At 44.6% G+C, this 26,548-nt stretch overlaps 2 protein-coding genes across 6 annotated transcripts in view; one reads left to right on the forward strand and one right to left on the reverse strand.

Moving 5' to 3' along the window:
- SULF2 (sulfatase 2) overlaps positions 1-4,723 on the forward strand; it is a 112,075-nt gene extending 107,352 nt beyond the window's left edge. Inside the window, 5 exon segments of the mRNA XM_032419870.1 lie at positions 131-273; positions 1,338-1,461; positions 2,160-2,193; positions 2,396-2,449; positions 3,336-4,723. Coding sequence (XP_032275761.1) covers positions 131-273; positions 1,338-1,461; positions 2,160-2,193; positions 2,396-2,449; positions 3,336-3,366 — 386 coding nt within the window. The 3' untranslated portion in view covers positions 3,367-4,723.
- An 82-nt stretch (positions 4,724-4,805) lies between these two features.
- The window catches only part of NCOA3 (nuclear receptor coactivator 3), a 138,757-nt gene continuing 117,014 nt past the window's right edge, over positions 4,806-26,548 (reverse strand). For 4 of the 5 annotated variants that reach the window (XM_032419868.1, XM_032419865.1, XM_032419866.1 and 1 more), the window contains 13 exons: positions 26,090-26,481; positions 25,047-25,915; positions 23,719-23,854; positions 22,051-22,245; positions 21,432-21,677; positions 21,205-21,331; positions 19,808-19,979; positions 12,945-13,238; positions 11,739-11,843; positions 10,268-10,490; positions 9,006-9,180; positions 8,531-8,672; positions 4,806-8,240 (listed from right to left, as the gene is read on the reverse strand). In XM_032419868.1, coding sequence (XP_032275759.1) covers positions 8,229-8,240; positions 8,531-8,672; positions 9,006-9,180; positions 10,268-10,490; positions 11,739-11,843; positions 12,945-13,238; positions 19,808-19,979; positions 21,205-21,331; positions 21,432-21,677; positions 22,051-22,245; positions 23,719-23,854; positions 25,047-25,915; positions 26,090-26,481 — 3,088 coding nt within the window. In that variant the 3' untranslated portion in view covers positions 4,806-8,228. The remainder of the gene's footprint in view (positions 8,241-8,530; positions 8,673-9,005; positions 9,181-10,267; positions 10,491-11,738; positions 11,844-12,944; positions 13,239-19,807; positions 19,980-21,204; positions 21,332-21,431; positions 21,678-22,050; positions 22,246-23,718; positions 23,855-25,046; positions 25,916-26,089; positions 26,482-26,548) is intronic. The other variant, XM_032419869.1, reaches the window with a different exon arrangement.

Genomic DNA, 26,548 nt, shown 5'->3' on the forward strand with positions numbered 1-26,548 from the left:
CACGGGGACCGCCCAGCCCCCACCCCAGGACTGCGGGGGTCACAAGCCCTGGGGGCAGAAGGGGGCCCCGGGTCCCAGGCGGAACTCCTGTGGGCTGCTCACCGGGTGCGGCCCCCCCTTCCCTTGGCAGTGGGGCCATTCTGCGCCTGCACCAGCGCCAACAACAACACCTACTGGTGCATGAGGACCATCAACGAGACCCATAACTTCCTCTTCTGCGAATTCGCCACGGGCTTCCTGGAGTACTTTGATCTCAACACGGATCCCTACCAGGTACACACAACACAGGCTGCAGGAGCGGGGATGGGGACCCCCTGAGCAAGTGGCAGCACATCTTCCAAGTACCCCTGAGCCCCTAAGGCAGGAGGAAGGGGTTCAGAAGGGACTCGGTGTGCCCTCGGCCCCTCTGTGCCTCCGTCCTCCTGCCCCTGGAATCTGGGTCTTGAACGGCTTCTCCCTCTATAGGCACCTGCCAGTGGTGAAGCAGCCTTTAGGGCTAAGTGTGAAGGCTCCTAGAACTGGAGGGCTTTGGGGGGGGTCCCGAGGGTCAGACCAAACCCTGCACACTCGGGGGCCTACGGGGACCACACAGGTAACGGGCCACAGCCAGCACTCACGACATGCCGGGCACTTGCCTAAGTGTCTCCGAGTATTAATCATTGGAAGACATGGGCCCAGTGGCCCAGAACATGTAAGACGGGTGCCACCGGTCTCTGGTGAGCGGCCTGGGTGTGTCCCTTCTGAAACGGCCGGTCCCCACTGAGCTCTTCCGCACTGGAGCTTCCCAGCAGTGTGGCCTTGGTTCTGTCCAATCTCAGTGTCTCTAGTCATTTTATCTGAAACCTGACTTTTAAAGGCCAGCAGCCGCACTCTCTTGGTCTTTAACTTGGTCTTTAACCACCATACAGGCTGCCGGTCTTTCTCCCCAGGTAGGCCATCCCCGTATTTTACACAAGCGGGTGGCACAGCGTGCACGTTAGTCACCAGTAGCTCCCAGAGTGGGCAAGGACCCAGGACCCTGACCCATCCCTTCCCCATCCCTTCCCCAAGTGGCAGCTTAGCAGTCAGGCGGCGCTGAGGGGCTGTGGATGACGGTCTGGAGCTAGAGGGGAGAGTGGCCACACCGAGCGGCCGGAGCCGCCGCACACAGCGGTCCTTCTGTCCTGGGGGAGAGGGCACGAGTCAGTCCGGACTGTCCCCAACTCCAGCTCCTGCAGAGTAAAGGCCCCCGTCCCCCAGCACCCCTGCTCCCAACCTGCCTGGAGGAAGTGCCCTCGGTGGTGGAAGCTGGTGGGGGTCCCTGCGCTCACCTTGTTGATAACCTCTGTTCCAACCAGTTGATGAATGCGGTGAATACACTGGACCGGGATGTCCTCAACCAGCTCCATGTGCAGCTCATGGAGCTGAGGAGCTGCAAGGGTTACAAGCAGTGCAACCCCCGGACTCGGAACATGGACCTGGGTGAGGAGGCGCTCCGACATGGGGCCTGTGGGGAGCAGGGTTACCGCTGGAAGGAATGTAGGGGGTCAGTCTAGTCCGAAGAGCCGGGCATCACCAGGGGCTGGTGAATCCTCACCAGTGGTACAGCACCCCCTCCCTAACATGCACCAAGCGCTGTGTTGCTGTAAGTCCCGACGCTCCTCGATCACGCTGTGCTGGTCACTGTGCTACGGGTCTCATAGTATCTGATCACCCTGTGACAACCGTCTGGGAGGAGTCACATGACCGGGCCGGCTGATCCCAAAGCCCACACGCTTGGTCAGGCCGCCGATCCTCTAGGAAACTTGCCCAGAGCCGAGCCACAGGATCTCCCCACTGCCCCGCTCTCGGGGCCCATGGCTTCCTGTCCTCTGTCGCATAGGTGTCCCTGCCTATATCTGCCTCCCCGACCGTGACCACGCCCCAGGTCACTGTTGAACGGATCCATCAGGGTGCTACAGCTGGTGACCTCAGAGTACAGGCAATCCCCAGGCTACGTGAGCGTCTCCGGGAACACTCACGTCATGATCCAGCCACTCCATCGGCCCTAGGGGACACTATCAACGTCATGAATGACAAAAACAGAAAAAAAAGAAAGGCAGTTATAAAGCAGTTGTCATTGTTGGTGCCATTTTTGCCCTAAACTCAGTTTCTCTTTTGTTCATTTCTGTCTCATTTAGGACTTAAAGATGGAGGAAGCTATGAGCAATACAGGTATCTGGTTTTGTTGTTAAAGCCCGAGACCGTTCCCCTAGGCTGGTCCATCCTGTGGTCCAACCTCTGAGGTGGCGCGAGTCAGGCTGAGGCCCTGCCCTCTCTCTGGTCTGCCAGGGGCCTGGAGCGCCCACCAGGGAAGGGGGAGGCTCTTTCTGGGTGAGGCTAACACGCCCTCTCTTTTTGACACCCGAAAACTTAGGCAGTTTCAGCGTCGAAAGTGGCCAGAGATGAAGAGACCTTCTTCCAAATCGCTGTGAGTTGAGGAAACAATTTTCAAACAGAGATCTGGTCTGCCCTGCTTCGTTCTGCCGAAGCTGTTCTGTGTGCATGCCATTTCTTTCGTAATCCTGTCTCTGTTCGTGTCACGAGCAGGGAGCAGGAAGGTCTGTGTTTTAGATTAATACCTTGTCTCACACACTTGTTCTCTATAGCGTAACCTGGGCCTGGAAGACTCAATGTAGTCCTTAGAGGTTGAGAAGCGTGTAAACGTTACACTTGCCAGACATCTCGAAGGCTGTGGCTGCAGAAGGGCTAACTGGTCCATGTCAGCAGCAGGGGCGGCCTCATGAAATGGCCCCCAAAATATCCATGCCCCGAAGTCTCCCTCCAGCGCCAGAGAGGCTGCTGAAGGGCTGAGACTGGGGTGACCTGAAAGGGCTACCCCGAGTCTAAAGGGAACGGCACCAGTGGGATGCGGCTTGGATCCTCCAGTTCACCATGAAAATCCAAACACGCAGATATGTGTGAGGATTTTTAATTCACATTGGCCATTCATGTGACATTAGGTTACCATGCAGGCCGACGGACCCCCTTGGTGCGCTGCCATGTGCAGCCTCCCATCTGTGCTCTCCCTTCTTTCTCCGCACAGAAACCACCTGTGGCTTCTTAGGACAATACTAATGGGCAGGCCAAGCAGTTCTTTGGCGCTCCCAGAATTAAAGCATATCATCTCTCGGGTCACGTCCCCAGCGCAGCCTCCGCCGGCCACGGAGCATGCAAGCCGCCGCTGGAAGTCGGGGTGACCGGGTGGGAGCAGGCCCTTGCTCGGGGCCCTGGCAGTTCTCCCCTGTGGCAAAGCGCGCTCAGCCGCGTCGGGGCTGCTTCCTCGGACACTAAGAGGAGTCTGCTTTGCTCCGCAGGGGACAGCTGTGGGAAGGCTGGGAAGGTTAGAAGCAGCCAGCGGGCCTCCAGACCAGAGGCGCCATCTGACCGAACCGACCCATTTCAGGCGGGTCTGTGCTCCTGGCCAGGGGGGCCTGAGTGAGTCACGGGACCTGCTTTCCGTCAGCATGGCACGCTCTGGAAGACAGCCATCGGGAGCCGTGAATTTTCAGGAAGTCCACTTTTGCCCCTGCTTTTGCTTTGGATTATACCTCACCAGCTGCACAAAAGGCATTTTCGGATCCAACGGTCACCACTAACCCTCTCTGAGAGGCTTCCAAAGGAAAAAGATGATTTTCTTTGGAAATTTCCCCCAAAGGTGTTAAGTCACTGGAACTTTTTTTAAAATCCTAGGGGAAGAACAACGCTGTCTGTCTTAAATCCTCTTGTTCTTTTGGTTCGTCACAAAGAAGGACCTAAGGCTGCAGCAGGACAGACGCAACTTGCGGACGTTTGGAAACGGTGCCGAGTTCGACAAGGAGTCAGCAGCACAGAAGAGGGGACTTTCATCGAGCACCATAATGCAGGCTGTCTCTGAAGAAACGGACTTCACTGTACATAGGAGACTATTTACGTGTAACCAGCGTGGGGACTCGCAGGGGCATCTAGTAAGAAAACCCAATTTTCGAGAGTGGTGGTGTCAATAAATGGTCTGTGGCCAGTGTAAAGAAAACCCCTTGCAGTTGTGGACATTTCTATTCCTGACCAGATACCATTTCTGCCAGTATTGCTTTGTTAACTGTCCCAGAACTGACGTTTTTTAAAGTACTGGAAAGAAACGAAGTTGATGTATGTATGTCCCAGTTTTAACAAAATTGTATTTGTAAAGAAATTTTGTAGTCTAAGTATTGTCATACAGTGTTCAAAGTCCCAACCAACGACCAGCAGTTCGTATGAGGTAACCTTTAACATTTTGTAAAAGGCCGTTCTTGGGAGTTCTTTGGTGTGCTTGGTTTTTTTAAAAAAGCAGTCAACACCTTTTTGGAAGGAGACACTTAGGTTTTTCCAAGGGGGAACAGATGGGTATAAATTAATGACGAAAATTTACCATACTCCAGGAACCTTGCAGGTAAGTCTCACATTACACCCGCTTCAGGACCTCACTTTTTTAAAAATGTTCATTGACTGCAAAGCAATTCACCGTATTAGCCAACCCCTCTCTGTGCACCAGCTTGTCCAGCCCAGCAAAGATAGCGGTCAGAGGCCAGGAGCAAGAAACAGGAGGACCCTCCCTCCTCGGCCATCACCCAGCCTGATGTGCTTCTCACCAAACAGACAGTGAAGAGGACCCCAAAGTGCTCACCTTTGAGAACAGCTCTGTGCTTTTCAAGCGTTGTTAACCTTAGAGAGATTGCTAGAATAATTTGAAACAGGATTCCTTAACCTTCTCTTTTGCCCTTAATCCAATCGGGATTTAAAAAAAAAAAAAGAAAAGAGAAGCTCTTAGGCTTCAATTTTAAATAGAAACCTTTATTTACAATGACATCCAAAATGATCAGCAAAGCAGTCGTCAGAGCTTACCACTCAACCATCTCGTAAGTTATCCCATGTGGTCTGGATTCTTTGCAGTGTAAAGAACGATTCAGATTTTTAAAAGCAACATTTAATGTAAACTTGATTGAAACTGAATTCATTCTCAATACTATAAGTCAATTCCTGAGAATTTTAAATATTGCTCTCAGAATGACATTTCCATCATCGAAATTCCGCACATTGGAAAGAGAGAGAAAGAAGGAAAGAAAAAACCACCTCGCTCATTAAACAGCTGACCTTGGCGCTCAACAGCAGCTTGCTCCCCCGAAGCAGGGGGTTTCGTCTGTCCTCCAGGCTTTACTCCTATGACGCCCCCACTCGTGAACAAAACGCATGGAACTGGACAGGCATATGGACAACTGGCAGTCCTTTCAAGGACAGCAAGCCAAGTACGTTCTGCACTCCCCCACCCCATACCCCCAACTCACCTAGATATTAAATACCAATTAACTAAGCAGTCCTGGTGATTGATATTTACACCTTTTCCATCAAGATGCACAATTTAGAAAAGTGGCATCATAATATGAACATTAACAATGAATTTCTATTTGTTTTTTTTTTTTAAAGAAGAAACGTATCTCCTTTATATCATTTTGATCTTTATAAAATATATATATTTATATTTATATATCTTTGGATTCAGCAAAAAAGTAGGTACTGGAAATATCACACATTCTAAAAGCAGATGAAACAAATACCAAGGTTTAAAAAAGTGGGGGGTGGGGGTAAGGAGAGGTAGGCAGCAGGAGTACAAAGAGAAGTATCCAAAAAAGATAAAAGGGCAATAAAGGTAAAAACAAATTCTCTCAAAAGACGGCATCTATTAAAAGAAAATCAAATTCTTAAGTTTGCACCAATAAAATGAACAAGTAGAAAATACAAAAACTTATAATAAACTTTCTCTTTTTTCCATATAAAAAGGGGGTGCTGCCTTCCAGTTAGCCTGGAGTTGGGACTGAGGAAAAGAATCACAAAACTTTGTATTTTTTGTTTGTAATTTTTAAAAGTCAAGAGAGGTAAGAGCACCATTCTATTTCTCCCCACACACATGACTTAAAACAAGAAAGGTTCAGATCTATGTGACACAATTCTATCTAAAAAGACCGAGACTCTCACTCAGCTACATCTCTGTCTCCAGACAGGAGGATATGTTATCTGAAAAGTACAGGCCACTATGATGGAAGTTGATGGATTTACAATCTTCGATTTATTTTTAACCAGGAGGTGGGGGAGAAGGTGTCAAACCCAAATCTATTCCAGTGGTGGTTCTGGAAATACAGGTTTCACTTATGCATAAGTCAAAGAAATTAAATGATCTTACCTTCAGAGACACCTAGAAAAATTGGCTAAACATGTATGAAATAAAAGAAAAATTAACTGGCTCTCGGTTATTGCTAGGAAACTGACACCAAAGCTAGCCAGAGACCTTTGAAATTCACAGACATTTTAAAATCCAATTTCATTCAACTATTTATTTGAAGCTAATAAAGTAAACCAGATAAAAGGAATTAAAATTGACTTTTTTCTCTATTCCCAACGGACTGGAACAAGTGTCTTAAGCCTGGCAAGAGCAGAAAGGGGCGGTGGCAGGGAGTGCAAAGGCACTCGCTCAGCCAGACCGCAGCTCAGAAGCTGCAGACCCGGCCGCCCTGGAGGCTGAGCTCCCTGAGACACCACCTTGCGGCTGTTCCGGTTCTCAGGGACAAGGAGCGTGCCGCCTCTGAGTGACAACCGAGCAGACACTAGAAAACACACATCAAGGGGTCTACTCCTGAGATCTCAATGTGGGATTTGGGTCCTAGCAACCAAAACCTTAGAGCACTCCTACAATGGATGAATAGGCAACATATTCGATTAAAAAACAAAATACCGTGAATTGCTATTGTTTAATTTATGGACCGCTTAAAATCCAAGATTCTTTTTTAAATCAAATTGCTTGATCTTTTAAAATTCTTGATATCTTTTTTTAAAAGTTTATTTCCCCATATCTATTCTTTCCCCTAAAATTAACAAAGTGCTTAGTTCTGGTAGAGGAATTTAAAAGACAAATTTAAAACTCCTACATCTAAACAAATGATCTTTTTAAAAAGCATTTAGATTAAGAGATTGAAAAGAGGGAGGCCTCTAACACCAGAGCAAGGGGGAGGGGGGCTCTGACCGCCATGCCCTCACCCAGGCCACAAAATTCAGGGGACGTCTGTCCGTAGCCTCACCACACTGAGCTTACTGAAGTCAACAATGTTAAATATTTAGCTTCACAAACTCTGTAAAAATGAGTTGTTGTGACCTGCAAAAAAGGTATATACATATTTTACATAATACAATATCTTAAAGGTCGTATTTACAAAAGAAAATCTATTCACAGAAACACTGCGAAATTCTGATTCAGAATGCAGTACCTGGCCTTGGGTTTTCTGCAGTTTATTTTCAAAAAGCATTATTGCTCTACCATATAGGCAAAGGGTGACACCAGTACTTTCAACAACAACAAAAACCATCGCTCTTGTCCAACGGATTAGTTCAGACAAAAACCGGGAATGTGGTTCACCATTCCTCAAGACCTCAAGAATATTGCATTTATCCATTACTTTTTAAATAAAGTGCACGCGGCTGCACGTTAGCATGTGAAAAATTGCTACTGCTGCAACTAAATACTGTCATCTCACTGTCCCTTCCGCAAAGCCATGTGACATCAAGGACAGCCCCTGGAGGTGAAGTATTACAGGACAGTTAGGGACAGAGGAAGTTCCTACTCAGGAAAAAGTCCAGGACAGTCAAGAACAGGGCTGGAACAACTCAACACAATCATTAGAAGACAAGAATTCAGAAGGCCAACTTCTCGGGACAGAGTCAGGTGAGGACACAGAACTATCTGGTCGTGAGAAGGACACGTGAAGGCCGCAACTGTGCTCTCCACCCAGCACTGCCACTGGAGAAACCAGACCTCCTTGCCTCTCTGGGCTTCTCCGAGGTTCTCTAGCCCGCCCACATTTATCTGAAACACTCTGACAGCCAGGCAGAAAGAAGGGACACAAGAGAGTTTCGGGATCAGTAACACTCCGTACCTCCAGAATCCCATCCCTAAGAGGCAGAATGCCAAAAATATTTGTTTTGAACTCCATGACACACAGGAGGAGGAATAATACAGGGAGACATCGCATGTCCACTTCAAACCCAGTCCTGCTCAAATGACATCACTCGGAATACCCTTCCCAGAGATCAAAGCTGGTTCTTTCCTCAGAGCTGGGTGTGCAGGACGATGACTGTTTACTCCCGATAATCCCAGTGCAGGGTCATTTTGTACAGTGATTTCCTTGGAGGTCCTGATGTAGAGGGTGTCAGCAGTATTTCTGTTAACAACCAGAAGACACGTGAGTAAAACACGCTCTGTACAACACAGAATCCACAGCGCCTGCAACAGGACTGTGGCGGACAGATTCAGATCCCTTAGATGCCACATTACCAAAGGTACTGAATGGCCCAGTGCCTTCAAACCACAAGTATTTCAATGACTCTAGTTTTGAGTTCTACGCCCAAGTTAAAAACCTGCTGAGGTCCTTTAGATTACAGATGAAGCTTTGGCTCTCTCAAGAGAACAGGAAAAACTTTCTGAGAACAGGAAGGGATAGACCCCCCATACCTGATCAGGACCCATGGGCATGCCAGCCATGGGCATGGAGTTCATGTTCATCTGTCCCATGGGACCACTGCTCCCATTCATGTGCACCATACTGTATGCTGCAGGGCTCCCCTGGTGGGCGAACTGCTGCTGGGGAAAGGAGCTGTAAACAAAGTGTGAGATTACCACCCGGGTCACTCTAGTCACAACCGACATGCACACAGAGACCACCACGATTCTGTCAAATGTCTCTGCTTCAGCAGAGAACCCGAGGGAGAAGACTGCCCCTGCCTTCTGTGTTTCCACAGCTGCCTGTGGACACGTGGAGGGCAGGAAGGAGTCTCAAAATGGAGGAGCCAAATAACACACTTTCTAATATGAACCCAGGCCTTTTGATCTCTCCATCCACTCAGGCTTGACTGAAAAATGCAGAGGATACTTTCCTGTACTTTTGGGCCCTAGAACATGAATGACTTTTCAAGTCCCTGTTCCTCACCTGTTCCTGGCCAGGTTTCCTGACGGCCAGCCCTTTATTTCCGAGGACTGATACATGGGTGTGGTCTGAGGGTGCTGCATCATGGGATTCTGGGAGGGACCCATTCTTGAGGGCATCATTGCATTGGGAGGACTAGACACTCGACCAAAGGCCGGATCTGGTTGCTGTCCCATTCCTTTAAAAAAGAAGGAAGAAAAAGAAATTGCAACACTCAAGGGGGACCTTCCTCAGAGTATCCGTTCTCTTCTGAAGCAGGTGAAGACAGTGCCACAAGCTGCTGCCTGCCAGTTCCTCCTGCTCACTGAGAAGACAACTGAAGGAACGGGCTTACCGCACAGAGCAGACCGTCTAGACCACCTGAAGAGCTGTTACTTCACGGAGATTTCTGTATAAAAGGGATTCCACCTCATGCTACTCACATCACTCTGTCCCTCTGTCCCCAGCTGGCAGAAGTGCACCTAAAATGTAATCTCCCCAAAAGACACTCTATCCCCACTCCCACCATGTTCCTGGAATCTCTCAAAGACTGACCTGAAGATGTAATCTGCACTACTGTAATGAATATACCCAAGTCACCAAGGAAAGGACCCCAAAGCCCACATGGCATTCTTCTCACTCACATGACCAAGCATTCGAAGCCTATAGAGTTCAACTAGACTGGGATATACTGGGACATACTGGGACATACTGGGGCGGGGGGGGATAGAACCTGGTGGTCTTTCTTCCAAATTAAGAATGTGGGGAGCTGAAAAAACAAGACCTGGGGGGGCGGGGGGAAATGCTCCACTCTGATAGATCCTCTACCAGGACTACAATCACCTGTGCACTACAATAAACACTTCCGGGGTTTTTTTTGTTTTTGTTTTTTGAGACCAACCAGTTTTTCTCCATTCTGACTACAAGAGCATCGTCTCTGTCCTCCCTTCTTCCACTCTCCCTGCTCCCCTTGCTGTCCTCCTGACGCAGGTGCCTCAAGGCCTCAGGTGCCCTTGCCCCAGTGCAAATCTACACACATCTATGAACATTCAGGGACTTGCCACCGCCTTCAGAATGACACCAAAACTCTTCAAGACTTCTAGGGTTCGTCTGATCTGGCCTCTACTTGTGCCTTGTCAGTCTCATTGGTCACCATCCCTTGTTCTGTTATTTTTAATTAATTCCATCTTTCTAGTTAATGACAAAAAGGGAGTAAGTACTATTTGGCGTTGAATGTGCAACAGATCTGTTACTCTGGGGAAGCCATTTTCACCATCAAAATTTACCATAATTTGGTGGATACGGAAACTGCTGGGGAGAAGCCTGCGGCATCACGGGCCCCGCCAGAACCCCATCCATGCTGGGCGAGGCGGTCACGTTCGGGGGCGGGCTGAAGGCCTGCGGCTGGGGCGGCTGCGGCTGCATCACGGCCACCCGCTGCTGTCGGAAGTGATGACTCAGCAGCTCCCTACTGCGCTGAGCCACCATCTGGGCGTTCAGAAAACCCTGCTAATACCCAAGGAAGAATGCAGTTACACACACGTAGCAGGAACCAGCCAATTCATACACACGGGACCACCACCATACATTAGGCGGGAGAGAAAAACACCCAATGCCTTTCTTCCTACAAAAGGAAAAATGCACAATTCTCCTTATGGTAAAGGCATCGTGGCTAGGTGGGGCGGACGGGGTGCAGAACAGAGCCCTGGAAACTGTTTGGGCAAGTTGTCAAACTTTCACACTGAAAACACTCCTCAAAGTGAGAGAACATTTAAGGGTAGAATTTGAGGACAAATTTTTCAGAAACTATGAAATAAAACTACAAGATGGAAAAGGACAGCAATAAGAGGGTGGGAGGAGGGGCCCGCCAGAAGAACGGGGTTATGCTCAATAAACCGGAGTCTGCCCCAGAAGGGCCCGTATAGTCTCTGAAAGCTTTTGAAACAAGAGATGGAGGATTAGGAGCAGCTGTCTGGAAGTTCAGGCGGTAACACGGTCAAAGCACAGAACCAAAAGGCTGACTTGGGCCCTACCAGCTGAGAGAAAGCAACTGCAAAAAGCAAACTTTTATCTTTCTGGAGGCCTAGCTCAGCTTATTCAAGATGTCGGATTATCAAAGTACTTCCAAGCAGGCCTAAGACAGCAAATACCGGGCGCTTCACAGTGGGATGTTTTGTTTGTTTTTACAATCATTATGAACAGTCTTTCCAACCACAGTAAAGGACTTTTGTGTGGTCATCTGCCTCGTGCACATTAAGAAAATACCTTAGGACAGTCTCCACCTTGAGCTGGAGGTACAGAGAACTTGAACATCATCCTTCCCACTATGGGAAACAAGTCATCTCAGAGATGGTCCTTGAGAGTCGGATTATGTATTATTTACTTTTTTCTTATAATCTCATATTTTACCAATGAGCATATAGTTTCATAACCCAGAAACAAACAAAAGTTTACAGATTTATTATTTTAAATCCCGAAAAAGTATCAGCTGTTTTCACAACACAGCAAATCACAAAGGGAATTAATTAAAAAAACACGAATCCATGGTTTTAATAAAAGAGCCTCCCCTCCTGATTCTTCCTCATCACCAGCAAGAGAGAAGAATGGAAGAGGAAGTGTGATGAGAGCAAGGAATGGTTTCTTACACAAGAAACTGGGAACTGCTGTGTTTTAACATACATTTACTGAGGGCCAAGTACGGACCAGGCCCTGTGCAGGGCCCACGGCAGTGGCCGTGGACAGACTCACTTTCCTCACCTGGGAGGTGACCTGGGGCTGCATCATGGGCCTCACCACGGCAGCACTCCCAGCAGTGGGGCTGTCCATTTTCATCTCCAGGGCCTGACGGCTCTGATTCAAAAACTGGGGAGAGACAGGTTGGTTAGGATGCAAGTGGAGCGTGTCACGGAGCCCCCAAACAGCTTTCTAAATCCTCAGCACCACCCGGTAAGATCATGATGCTACTTCCAACACATTAACCTGGTTAAGTCACATCTACACTGAACCAGTACACTTCCATACTTCAAAAAATTCAGGCTGAAAAGTCCTTGGCAAGCATATGAAGCTTTATTGTTTGGCATCAGGAAGAAAAGTAAAAATACAAATCTGCAGCTTAAAGAGTATCTTCAACAGAAACTCAAAGGATTCATTAAGTCAGATTTTCTGTGGGATTATTTAGGCCATTAGGGAAATAGCTTTAATTTGCTCAGACCAACACTAAATAAACTACCTCTTCTGTTAGCTTTTCCTAAGTAACTTTTAGTGGAAAGAAGTGGTAAAAAGTAAAACGATACCATGATTGTACTAACACAGCTTTGCAGAGTACCTACATTGACTTTTAGTAGTATTAATACCCTAGAAGAGTCTCCGGCTCACTGGACCTGACATCATTCACTCATCAGCTTATATGGTTCGGTTCTGCCACATTTAATAACTCAGCATACCCAAGACATAAACAGTATAAATAATTAAATTTTAAAAGATGTGCTGGAGATTAAGGAAACAATAAAAAAGCAAACTCCCAGTTTAGAATATTAAGAGAGTTGAAGTTTTATAAAGCATCTAGAAAGCAGAGGTTCCATAAAAAGAATGTTCAAATCAGTAAGTATTTGGTATGAATATTAAGGACTTTTTTAAAAATAGAAATCATCTACCTCTAAGCCATCAAAAAATACTTTTCTCCCCCAAGTGCCATCCCCTCGGACATTTTTCACTTTTTAACCTGTACAAGAGAATACTCTTACCAAAAGGTGAGGAGGACTGACCAAGTCCAGCAGGACCACTCCCTGACTAGGAACCCGCTGTACAAACAAATGTTACACAAAAGTCAAAACGAAAGAGTGTGAGACGGCGAGAGCGAGCGAGGCAGTGGCCAAAGCCCCGAAGAACAAAGCCCGACAACCAACCAACCAGGAGGCACCAGAGGGAAGGCGCGTGGGCTGAGGCGAGCTCCAGGCTGCTTACCTGCTGGCCCTGCAACCTCTGCTGAAGCTGCATCCGGAGCTGCTTGGGGGTGTTTGTCCGGGGTCGCATGATGTTGGCCCTTGGGTGCATTCCTTGGAGAGGAAAATTGCCCTGCTGGTTCATCTGATTCATCATTGAGTTAAAAGATGGTGATTGTCCCTGAAGATTAAAGCCTCCCTGCACCGGAGGCCCCTGTGCCGGGTACGTCTGCCCATATAGCGCTGCCTTCTGATCCATCATTACTGCCGCTTCTTGGCCCTGGAAAGCATCCTGTTTGGACTCCAAAGCTTGTCCCTTAAACATCAAACACATAAATGAACAGTAAAGTACATCTGGAAAGCAACAGAAATCGAATGCTCCAAGGAAGGTAAAAAATAAAGTCAATACATGCAAACAAGGATGCCGCAGAATTCCAAAAGAAAATCAAGTTTATTGTCTGAAGTTCCATGAGAACACAGACCATGACCCATGTTTTCACAAATGTGTCCTAGTGCCTAGCACGGAGTCTCACACAGACAAAGAGTACCTGGAGAAATGCTATTTGTTCCAGACCAGATTTCTGTACCAACACAGACCTCCGAAGCCAAGTATAAAAAAACTAATTAAAATTGTGATCAATTCTCATATAATCAGTATAGGAATATTTTGATGGTGATCAGAGGTGATTTTGGAAGAGACCGGGGAAATCAACATAAACTCATATCCCCCGAAGCGTATTACTAGTTGTACAAATAAAACCTAAAGGTGGCCGTCCACTACTATTTGTATGGCTGGAGGGATTATTAAGAAACCCACTCATTCAACAAGTATTTATCAAGTGCCTGCTATGTGCCTGGCATCACTTCTCTACATGCAAAGGATACGTATGCAGTAAAGTCGAACAGGTGACAGAACAACAGTGAAAACAAATGTTCCAAAGGAGGGAAGAGCCTGCCACACTGAGACAAGAAAAGCCTGTCAGGTACTGCGCACACCTTTACCTTCTTATCCACGGGCACACAGTGCATGTGTGCAGGCAACAGTCTCACCCCAAAACACACGTCACCCCACTGTGACAGTGACCCCACCCTCGATTTCCCCACCTCTCTGACCTCTCCTCGGAGGCATGGTAGGCATTCATCAGGGTTCAGTCCTAGGCCCCTCTTCTTTTCTCTAGCTACATCTTCTACTCTGGTCTTCTCATCTACTAGCGACAACGGCCAAACTCGTCTCCAGTTCAAGTGTCTCTGAGTTCTGACTCTGCTTACGCAAATGCCTGCTTAACAACTTCACCTGGATGTCACTGGCATCTGAGAGTTCACGCGCAGAAAACACAAGTCATGATTCCCAACAGCCCCTCCCCCAAAAGACCCGGATCTTCCTCCAATCCTCCCTCATGGCAACATGGCAACACCATGTGCCCAGAACTAAAGCCAGCAATCTGGATTCTTCACATTCTCCCTTTCCAAGCGTGTGTGTGTGTGTGTGTGTGTGTGTGTGTGTGTGTGCATACACACACAGGCACACACAGTCCACCGAGTCCTGTCAGTTTTTCTTCCATATGACGTATCGCACAGCCTTCCCTTCTTCCGTTTCACTGCTATGACCCTCTCCAAGACACATTCTTGGACTCTTGTAGTAAATGGTTCTATGCATCTGCTCTGTCCCATCATTCTAATTCCCTTCTCCAGACAGGAATCTGAAATCTCTTTCTATAAAGTAAATCATACTGTAAGTTAAACATGGATTAACCATGCATGTCTACCTCCTTTCTCTTGCTAACTCTACTAAAGGAATAGCAAAGAATTTAAAAGGTAGTATCCTTGGGCATGTGGGTGGCTCACTCGGTTAAGTGTCTGCCTTCAGCTCAGGTCATGATCCCAGGGTCCTGGGATCGAGCCCCGCATCGGGCTCCCTGCTCCTTGGGAAGCCTGCTTCTCCCTCTCCCACTCCCCCCTGCTTGTGTCCCCTCTCTTCTTGTCTCTCTGTCAAATAAATAAATAAAATCTTTTTAAAAAGTTACTTATTAAAATAAATAAATGAAAGGTAGCATCTATCCACAAAACAATGAGAATAAGAAAGGCAACAAAGTATTTCAACAGGCATTTGCAAGACAGAAAAAGAGAGGAGCAACCAACTCAAGAAAGTAGAGAAGCTGAGATCCGTGGGCCTATAGGGGAAAACACATAAGACCCAAGCAAATGTTTCCCACGGAGCCAATGACAGATTCCACTGGGGATGTAGAGGGTCAGGCAAAGTGCTCAAACGTGGCTGGTTAGGAATCTGAGTAGAGAGCAGGGGAGCAGCTACCTCCCAGCCCCTAACCTGCTCCCCAATTCTGCACAGCCATGTAGCTATACCTTCTACCTACTTACTCCCTCAACTACCTCAGTTCTGGGACACCAAGCAGAGCAGAGAGGTAAGAGCAAGCAGAAGCTGAAAACAGGAAATCTTACTTATAATTTCTAGTAAAATTTTTATATTTTATATCTTAACACTATGGTATCATCAACTTGCCTCCCAGCCCAGCTCCCAAAATGCAACCAGGTAATTAAAAATTCCCAGGCAAGGAAAACTATACAGTGTGAGTAGAAGAGGAGGTGGTAACAGCTCTACATGTTGCAATCTGGGGAGTCCTGAAATAAAAGGGATAGCCCCCCCATCAAATACTTTCAGTGAAGACTGATTCTTTTTAATACATCATACTTAAATATAAAAAGATAGTCAAGGATTGCAAGATACGTGATGGTGAAAGCTTCCAACATGAAAGGGACACAAACAAGTAAAAAGTAACTCAGAAACAAGGAAAATAGAGATTAAAAAACACAGACTCAGTGTAATACCCAACATGTCAATAGACATCCCAAAGAGGTAAGAAAATACAGGAGATAAAATGATTAAAGAAATGATACCAAATGACATGTCTGATAAGCTTTAGAAATATTCAACCCTAAAAAAATTTTTTTTAAAAAGAAAAAGACATTCAGCCCCATTACCAATAAATGCAATTAAAACTCACAAATTAAAAAGAAAAGAGAAACGATACACAAAAATGCCCCCAAACCAAAAGGAGTCTCTGTGCATCTGACATACAGCAGAATGAATGAGATAAGACCCACACCATAAGGTTTCATGCAACTTTAGAAGGAAAAAGTTCCTGAATAATTCCAGAGACAATCAATGGGTCGCACACGAAAGAGCAGGAATCAGACTGAAATATGAGTCCACGGCAACACTGGATGCCAAAAAACTGTGGAACAACTCTTTCAAAATTCTAAGAGGAAATTATTTTCAACCCAAAATTTAATACACAGCCAGACATGCAGGGGATGCAATAAAGATATTTTCAGACACACAAGGGCCCAATACACTTAACGTCATGCCTAAAATGACAAGTTTTGCTCAAAACTACACCAGGGGTACCACAAAATAAATGGCATATATGCACCATTTTACCTTTCTAAATCCAAAAATTCCTGAATTCCAGAGCATACCTGACCCCGAGGTTCTCAGACAAGGGAAAATGAATGCAGTCAGCTATCGTAACAGGAAATCAACAGATACAGACTGAAGTTGATGAAGAATAGCTGCATACTCACAGTACTTAGAAATATACCCCAAATAGTTTGAGTTTCACTATCTCTGAGTGGGGCAAATGCGTGTGATTCTTCAAAAAGTCTATTTTTGTACCATTTTACAGTTTCAAACACAGGTTACTTGGCTAAAAATAAAAATTAACTATAACAAAAAAGGAAAGCAAGCTTAAAATCTTCCATGGCTTCCCAATATAGCAGAAAAATTCCAGACTCCATAAGATGGTTTGTGGAACCAGCTTCCGTTTACTTCTCCATCGTCATCTCAAAGAAATCCTTCTCTGCTCTCACGGACTTTCAGTCGCTTGGCAGAACCCCACCCTTCCCTGCCTGAGGCCTCTGAGTTAGCTGTACCTCTTCTGGAACATTCTTCCCCTAGCTGATTGCCAAGCTGGCTCCATCTCATCCTTCAAATGTCACCTTACATGTCATCTTCCCAAAAAAAGCTTTCCTGACCACTCACCCCAGTCCCCAGTAATTCTTTAACTCATCATTCTGGACTTGAAAACACAAACATTTTTAAACTAAAGAGTAAGACTACAACAAGCCCCCCCCCTAAAAAGAAACTGGGAAAACTATTCAAATATATTAGACAAGTAAACAGCCTTCAAATCACAGCTCAGATAGAAGAAATTATTTCAGAGAAAATAATTTAGAGAATTAGAGAAAAATGCTGACACCCTAAGAGAAGGTCCTTTTACGACACAGGCCCTCCCTGCTGATCTCCTCCACACTGTCTGCCTCCATCCGGGTGGCTCCTTGCCTGATGTGCGCCTGCTCCAGTGCAATCTGAGCTTTGGGAGCAGAAACTAATTTGTTCACTACTGCCCCTCGGCCTCTAAAAAAAGACTAACTGGCATACAGAAGACAAGTATTTGTTAAATGAAAGAATCAACAAGTCAATAAATAAACTTGCAGAAAGTACTGTTGCAGATAAAAACCCCATCAGGAAACTATTTTAAAAACATATAAATGACCAAAAAACATGAAATATGTTCAGTCTTGCAAATCAACAAAATACAATTTAAAACAAGCATGTTTGGGCACCTGGGTGGCTCAGGCAGTTAAGCCTCCGACTCCTGATTTCGGCTCAGGTCATGATCTCAGGGTTGTGAGATCGAGCCCCACACTGGGCTCCAAACTAGGCGTGGAGCTTGCTTAAGAGTCTCTCTCCTTCTCCCTTTGCTCCTCCCAGCCTCCTCCTCTCTCCCTCTTGGGAAAAAACAAACAAACAAAAAAACACACATACACATGCACCTCTGGGTGCCTGGCTGTCTCACTCAGAAGAACACATGACTCTTCATCTTGGGGTTGTGAGTTCGAGCCCCACATTGGTCTAAGAGATTACTTAAATATAAAATCATTAAAAAAATAAAAATAAAACAAGCATCCTTGTTGCCAATCAGACTGGGAAAGATTTAAAAGAATAATCATGCTCAGTATTTGTTTCATCACTTGCTTGTCCACACTGTGTCTTTCATCTACTTGGGCCACAGCACAGCGCTTGTGAGGGTGAGGAACCCCAATCCTCAGCCTCTGTGTGGGAAAGCAGCTGTATGATCCTTTAGGAAAAAAACCTACAAAACTCTAAAATATACACTCTCTCTAACCCAATCAACCTTTCTCTCAGACTGTAGGTAAGAAAAACTAAGTGAACAAGATGGGAGTAATTCATAGAATTGTTTATGATAATTATTTAGAAACAATTTAACTTTCATCAGTAGAGTACTGGTTAAATAAATTGTGTTCTCTAGAGTAGATACTACATGCCTATTAAAATTAAAGACATATATATTAAACAAAAAAAGATGACTGAGGGGCACCTGGCTGGCCCAGCTGATGGAGCCTGTGGCTCTTGATCTCGGGGCTGTGAGTTGGAGCCCCATGTTGGGCGTAGAGATTACTTTAGAAAATGAAAAAAAAAATTAAATAAAAAATTTAAAAAGATGACTGAGGGATTAAAGAGGATTTTTAATTTTTTTTTAATATGTACTTTTTTTTTTTGTCATTGTCAGATTTTACATAATGATCATTCACTATTTTATCATTAGAACAGAGAAAGCTCTTTCCGGCTTAAATAAAATTTTAAGGGGTAGTTCAAGCTTATCGGTCTCTGTGTAGCCCTCACATCCACCCTCAGCCAGGTGAGACGCCGTTCTTCAGCTCCAGGGGCATGAAAATGGTATTGCTAGAGACATACGTCATCACTGCTCTACATTTCCCACCCACCCTTTACAAACTTCTGTGGCAGTGTTTGCCACAGAGGAGTATGATCCTTTGTGTGACCCACTAAGAATCTTGCCTAATTATCACTGAGTATATATCTATACACTGCCCCCCCCACACACACACACACACACGGTTCTTTCCGTTTCAAAAACATAGGTTTGTGAATGACATATTTTCATAAGGCTGCATAGGTAACTGGGAATGAGAGATGCTATTGTTGAGATGTTCATATTTCATATTCACTACTGTAACGGGGTTTTGTTTGACACAAAAAAAAGCTTGTCTCCTCAGAGTATACACTGCTTGGCCAGGTAGTAAAAAGAGTTAATTATAAAAATGAGGATTCAACTAACATAAGTAAAAAACAGCATTTTTAAAACTGCATAGAAGGGGGGCGCCTGGGTGGCTCAGTCGTTAAGCGTCTGCCTTCGGCTCAGGTCATGATCCCAGGGTCCTGGGATCGAGTCCCACATCGGGCTCCCTGCTCGGCGGGGAGCCTGCTTCTCCCTCTCCCACTCCCCCTGCTTGTGTTCCTGCTCTCGCTATCTCTCTCTCTGTCAAATAAATAAAAAAAAATAAAAATAAAAAAAAAAAAAAAAAAAAAAAAAAACTGCATAGAAGGGGCGCCTGGGTGGCTCGGTCGTTAAGCATCTGCCCAGGGTCCTGGGATTGAGCCCCGCATCAGGCTCCTGGCTCTGCAGGAAGCCTGCTTCTCCCTCTCCCACTCCCCCTGCTTGTGTTCCCTCTCTCGCCGCTATGTCTGTCTCTGTCAAATAAATAAAATCTTTAAATAAATAAATAAATAAATAAAACCGCATAGAAATTTTATTGGATCATTTCTATAGCTGCCTAAAATTGGGACAGCTTTACAAAACAGTAGCTGCTGGCAGTATGATTTCTAAATGTAATACTGGCCTCCATGAATGTAGTGATGTAACTCAAGTTAACAGGAAAGATTCCCAGACAGGCATTCATGTGCGTGGCTTCATGGATGTGCGCACACACATGCTCATTTGAGAGCGTGCACATATACACCTCCATTTCCGTGTTAGTGCCACCTACTTGATTTACAAGTTCAGGGATGCCCAGAGCTCTGTCAATTTCTTCCAAGCCTGTGGCATCTGTGTTGCTCAAGAGAGTGTGCAGCTGGTCCAACAATGCTCTTTCATCACTCTGCCCTTCTAGGTTAGAAGGTGGCCCAAGGAGATCATCCAGGGAATTCCTAAGAAGTGGCCTAAAAAGAGATTTGCAATCAATGTCAATGCTGCTTTTCCTCCAACACACACACACACACACACACACACACACACACAGTAACCACGCACATTTTTAATACACAGTAATAACTTAAATATGACGAGTACAAATAATAAACCAAGTAACAGAGAAGAGCAAATGGCACCAACTTAAATTGAAGGCCCACAATTTTAAACTGAGCCAGGCCATCTTACAACCACCACATCTAGCTTACACATATCTAATTTACAATCCCACCACCAAAATGTAACAACTAGATCCCCAGACATGTGAGGGATAGCAGAGGCTGAGGGGGATGGGCTAGTACAAGAACAGAAGTGGTAGTAGTTACGCTATTTGTTAACTTGAAGAAATCAACAAAGGACCAGGAAAATAAAAAAAAAAAAAAAACCAACACAGAAATGTTGAACTATCAGCAAACTGAGCCCGGGACCTGCCAAAATAACTTTTTGTTACCCTTGGCCCACAGGGCTCACGCATGAACAAGTATAGTACAAACCCCATACCCCTACAGTAAGGCACCACAGTCCTCCAACACATTAGAAGGACACAGAACCAGATACTAATTCTGCCTCAGAAAAAAATTCCATCATGAGACTATTTGTTCTCCATTGAGTAGAGAAGCACTCAAGCTAATAAACTCACATAGCTACAACACTGTCTACTCAACAGCTCGATTTTTTTCTTTGCTTAATTAAAGAATTCAAGTTAGACTTGACTTTTACAGGTGGCTTCTTTCATGCAAATGAGTTACTGACCAAGCTAAATAAAAATGAAATACAGACAAAATCCACATCTTTCTTTCACAAAAACAGAGTGCTACAGTTCACTTTCACCATCCCTGAAATGTTTTAAATAATTTTAGAAAAGAATTATCAAAATCCTTAAAAATTAATCTGCCAGAAAACTGAGGCTCACCCCCTGAACACCATTTATCTTCTCAAACTGGTGGTCATCTACCCTCTCCAGGTCGAGCACTCACTGGTCCCGACAGCTGAACAATGAAGCGGTCTCCTCCCTCGCTGGCTTGCTGCCTCACCTCGATTTTTACACAGTCAGACAAGAAACGCCCAGATGGCGGCCAAGCACCTCAATCACAGTGAGTTTTCCTCATTCTCTTTCAGGGTTGCTCCTGTGTTCTGACCCTTGTCTAGATAATCCAATGCTAGCATTTTCAACAGAGTCACATAACAAAGCCCCACCTATTTTGAGTCCCATGAGGGCCCTGTTCCATGGACAACATGCCATCTGGCCAGGAACCCGGTTGGTTAGATGGCGCTGCCTGGCCATACGGACCGACTCCCATTCCCATGGGAATCTCACCAGGCCCTGGTGGAAGAAAAAGAGGGGATACATTTTCAAAGAAGGCAATAGCAAAAATTACCCTAAATCATCTAATTTTCTTTTTTTTTACGGAGGGGATGCTTACGCATTTGAAGCATCTGCTGCTGCTGCTGCAACACTGGTCTCGCCCCTGGGATGCTACCGACCCGCAGAGGCAAGGTGGGCATCGAGCTGCCCACTGCAGGTCTGGGTAAAGAAGCATTATAATCTGCTCCTGGTCTTCCCATGGAGTTGGCACTCATAGGTTCCATTCTACTGGTCTTTGAGTTTGATAAGCCCCAGTCTCCTGAGGAAGGAGTCTGATTTACAGTTACATTTCTGTTTGGTCCACCTAAAACAGGTAGAAATGATTATGTCTTTCCCATATTATACTAAAATCCTTCCTATATAAGTATAGTCATTACACGCAAACTTGACCAAAAAAGTGCTGTATTCTGAAGAACAGGGCTGGCCAACTATTAAGACATTTATTTTTTAAGACATTTTTGATAGGCAATTGTTGCCACGTATTCAACTAGCTTCCCTGAAAGTTTAAAATAACCAAGATGAAGAATAAATTAAGGAAACTCATGAAAGAAATATTATGCTACTGTTATTCAAAAACCTATTATTTAATCCAAATTATTTAAATGGATTTAAGTATTTTAAATTTGCTTTACCCAAAAGAAAATTTTAATCATAAGTACTGATTAAAAATAACTTACCCATAGTTGAGCCATAATTTTCCTGACTATCCATCATTCTTGGATTCCCACCCAACATGGGCTGCTTTGGTAACATGGGGAAAGCACTGATATTCTTTACTGGAGGACTTGAGCCAACAGAAACAGGGCTATCTAGAGACACTGCTCGGTTATATGGGGGACGAATGGCCTGCACAGATTGTGGACTCCTCAAACCTGTTGAAACACAGATGCACAATACATAAAAATCCTCTGATGATTGAGTACAGTAAGTAATCAAGCACAGCACATAAATACCAATACCACCCACACAAGAACGTCTTCCTTACTAAAATAAACACTAAGTACGGAAGGAAAAAAAAAGAAGAAAAAAAGCCTCATATTCCAAATAAGTAGAAACAAGAGTCCCAGTGTTGGCTGACGTACTGTTCACAGCCTGACATGGTCATTCATACTCTGCTTCACTTAATACTGAAAATGTTATCAATGTTCAAACTCCTAGAGGTTCTTCCCTATATGTACTTAAGTGGATTCCGTTTAAAATTTAAAATTAAATATAACTAGAGAAGTTGCCTGCTAATCAAACAAGGAATGAAATGTGGTATTTCCCCCTAACTTTTTTCTTTCTCCAACCTATCTGACTGATCGGACTACCCATTTCAGTTTAGGAAATGGTGCCACTGAAAGTGAGTAACCACCATTCCTGATAACTGTGAATTTCTAATACCTGTAGTATACCTTTCTTAAACTGATGAATGAGGAAACCACACAGCTGTGGAAGAGAGGCTGGGGGAGAACCAGCACACACTAAAAGAAGAGAAGACTCACAGCTAAATGACAAGGTTCCACAAGTGTCACAGGAGAAGTTTCAATCTACAGTTTTAGCTGCTTTTTAATTCAAGTCTCTGTGCCTAACAAAAATACACGCTCTGGTAGCTACTACTCATCTGCAGCAACCAAAGACAAACATTTTCCTAGAAGTTCCATGATTACTGGCATATTAGTTAGAAACAGGAAATTTTAAGAAACAGGAAAATGTCCAAGAAACTTTTTAAAACATACGCACTATGAATTATTTAAAAAAAAACAAAAAAAACCCTGAGAGGCACGATATGTATTTTGAAGTTAAAAATGCTAATTAGATTCCCATCTTATTGTAACAGTACAGCTGACCCGTGAACACCACAGGGTTAGGAGCACTGAGCCCCCAACACATGGTCCATATAACTACTGACCCCAGAAACTTTACTAATAGCCTACTTTGACCAAAAGACTTATCAATAAGTCAATTAGCACATATTTTGTATGTTACATGTGTTATATACTATATTGTTAAAATAAACTAGAGAAATCAAGAAAATCATGAGAGGTGTGTCTGGGTGGCCCAGTCAGTTAAGTGTCCAACTCTTGATCTCGGCTCAGGTCTTGATCTCAAGGGTTTGAGTTCAAGCCCTGCGTTTTGTTTTTTGTTTTGGGTTTTTGGGGGTTTTTTGTTGTTGTTGTTGTTGTTGTTGTTGTTGTTGTTTTTAAATCGTAAGAAAATACATTTACAGTACTATATTTATCCAAAAAATCCACGTGTGTAACTGAACACGTGCAGTTCAAACCAGTGTTGTTCAAGGGGTAACTACATACAAATGTGCAGAAACTTTTAAAAGGCAGCAAGAATAAAACCTAGTTCTTTCTTACCCAGAGAATTAGTTCCTTGAAACATTTGTTGCTTGGTTCCCAGATTACTACCATTTGTGGATACGGAATTATTGTAAAAGTCAGAACTAGTCAGATCACCAAGAATAGCATCTAGATTATCCAAGTCTCCAGATCCCTGGAAAAAAAATTCTTTAATTAACCTGTGTTAATTTTTTTTTAATTAACATTACTAGATACATAGGTATAAACATATTCATCAGAAGAACACAAATAAAATGGGAATAAGTAAAATACAATAGTTACCTAAAACAGTAATGTCCAACTTAAAGTCTGGCTTCTTAAGACCCCCACCCCCAAATCTTCTTCCTTGAAACTTAGATCAGTGTACTGAAATAAATTCTCTGGGTTTGGAACTGCTTTCGAAGGGGCATTTTTTTAATCTGCACTAGAACTTTAATTCTCAAACTGTAGGATATTTTCCAGCTAATGTCAGGATCATTAGTTGACAGAGAGGTCTGCCTCTACACCTACCTTCGAAAAACAAGTGTGATTAATAATAAAGGCAACAAGCTGACGTTCAGTAAGAGATTCATAGGCATGTTTTAAAAACGGTTCTTGGTCCACAATTTGGAGAGCACTAGGTTAAACAAAATCAAACAGACATCCTAACAGTAAGACTTCCCCCAAGACTTTAATTTTCTCAGGTGAAGTCTCCCAGAAGAGTGATCCTCAAGCAGCATGGGAAACCCTTATATAGAATGAAATCACGTATAGTACGAAATTTGTTTTTAGGTACAAATCAAAATCTGTTACTTAATACAAACTTTTTTTCCCCGTTTCTTTCTACTATCCCTTTAAAAGACCCAATCTGCTCATTCCAACAATAAAAACCTCCATGAAAATTTTCAAACTGGCTACCAACTGGTTCAAGTTAGAGTCACATTTTAAAACACACACATCTGGTATTTCCATCATTATACACTTTACTGGGGCGCCTGAATGGCTCAGTCGGTTGGGCGTCTGCCTTCGGCTCAAGTCATGATCCCAGGGTCCTGGGATCGAGCCCCGCATCGGGCTCCCTGCTCAGCGGGAAGCCTACTTCTCCCTCTCCCACTCCACCTGCTTATGTGTCTCTCTCTCTGTCAAATAAATAAATAAAATCTTTTAAAAATAAAAATAAATAAATAAATAAAAATACACTTTACTGATGCCCAAAAAATTATAAAGAAATGACAGCTCAAGGGTAACTTCTATCACATAAACCTAAAACAGAAGATAAGATTTTGCATATAACACATGGTCTTTCTAACACAGATATGCAATGATTAAACACAATGACTAAGCTGGAATAGAGAAAAACAAATTACCTCTTCATTTGTTTCTGTCTTAATTTTAGAGTCCTTCTCTTGACTTGAACTAGGAATGGTGGAGCTGCTGCACTGACTCATTTTACTGTCCACTCCTTCCACTTTGGGCTGCAGTTCTTTAGAGAGTGTATCACTAGGATCATCCCTGTCTAGCAGATATCTAAGAAGTGCATTATTTTCCTTCTTCTTAGGACTTAGTTGCTCCTGCTTGACATTTCCTTCCACACAAGACGCCGTACTGCTGGTGTCTTTCCCAGTGGCTTCTGCAGTAATCTTGGCTACTTCTGCAGGTGAATTCCCATTCTGCAGCAACTTGTGCAGAATCCGGTGCTTCTCCTGCAGCAGTGACCCATGCATATTCGATGTGGAGGACACTCCTCCAGAGGTGGAAGAAGAGACCCCAGACGGGCTGGTGACGCTAATGGAAGAGTCTTTACAACTTGAATCCAGGGGGGAGTTGGTCAAGGAGGAATGGCCCCGGTCATCGGAAGAACAGGTAAGTAACTGCAGTAATTTTTTATGACCCTTGCTTTCTAGAGGACCCCTCTGATTCTCTGACCCTTCAACAGTGCTCTCTTTACTTTCTTTGTCACTGAGGTGATCCCTGCTATTTGACTGACACATTGAACTCTCCACTGGATTCTGGTCACAATACAAGCCCAGGGGACTCTTGGAATCCTGACTGTTCACTTTATTTGGCTGGCTCATATTCATATTGGGAGAGTTATCCAATTTGGGGCCTGGTGAAGACAGAGTGGATAAAAGAGAAGTCCCCACACCCTCACTGATAGCTTGAAGTGCACTCAGAGAGCTGCTAGAAAAGCTGTGGCTCCCAGTATTACCAGAAGATCCCATGGGAGAGTGCACACCTGGATTGGGAGAGAAATAAGGGAAAGAATTAACTACTGGATACTGTAATAAAAATGTCACTGAACTCGAGTTTTTTATAAAATGAACAAACTTTACAAGGATTACAACAGAGCAAGAAGAGAAGAATTACTGAGGAAGAAGAAATAAAGAAAAGGAAATGCCTACACCAGTACCTGCAGCAGGAGAAAACTGATGTGAGGCCATCTTTGGACTCCCACGGTTACGAGGAGAAATCATGATGTTCTGCTGATTGGAGCCAAGGCCAGGACTCCCACGTGGGGGGCTACTCATGTTGAGACCATAGTTGCTGTTCTGGTAGGAAGATGGTGACTGCATGCCTGGCCCAGGGTTCATTGAAGCTATGGGATTGGAGGCCCCATACCTAGCCCCGCTCATCTGCCCTGTGGTGCTGGGGTCAGCCAAGCCATAGGTCCTGTTGCTCAGCATCTGTAAACCCTGGTTTGGCGACATACTCATGCCGCCTACCGAACTGTTACATCCGGCTGCTGGAGGTCTAATGCCTGGTCCAACAGGATTCGTGTTTGCTCTATACCCATTCTGTTCCCTGCAAAGAAAGAGGACAAACTTTCACTAAAATATTACAGGCATGCATTAAAGCACTCACATTTTTT

This window comes from Phoca vitulina, unplaced genomic scaffold (genome assembly GCF_004348235.1).
Source record: "Phoca vitulina isolate PV1807 unplaced genomic scaffold, GSC_HSeal_1.0 scaffold22, whole genome shotgun sequence".
NCBI classification, from domain to species: domain Eukaryota; kingdom Metazoa; phylum Chordata; class Mammalia; order Carnivora; family Phocidae; genus Phoca; species Phoca vitulina.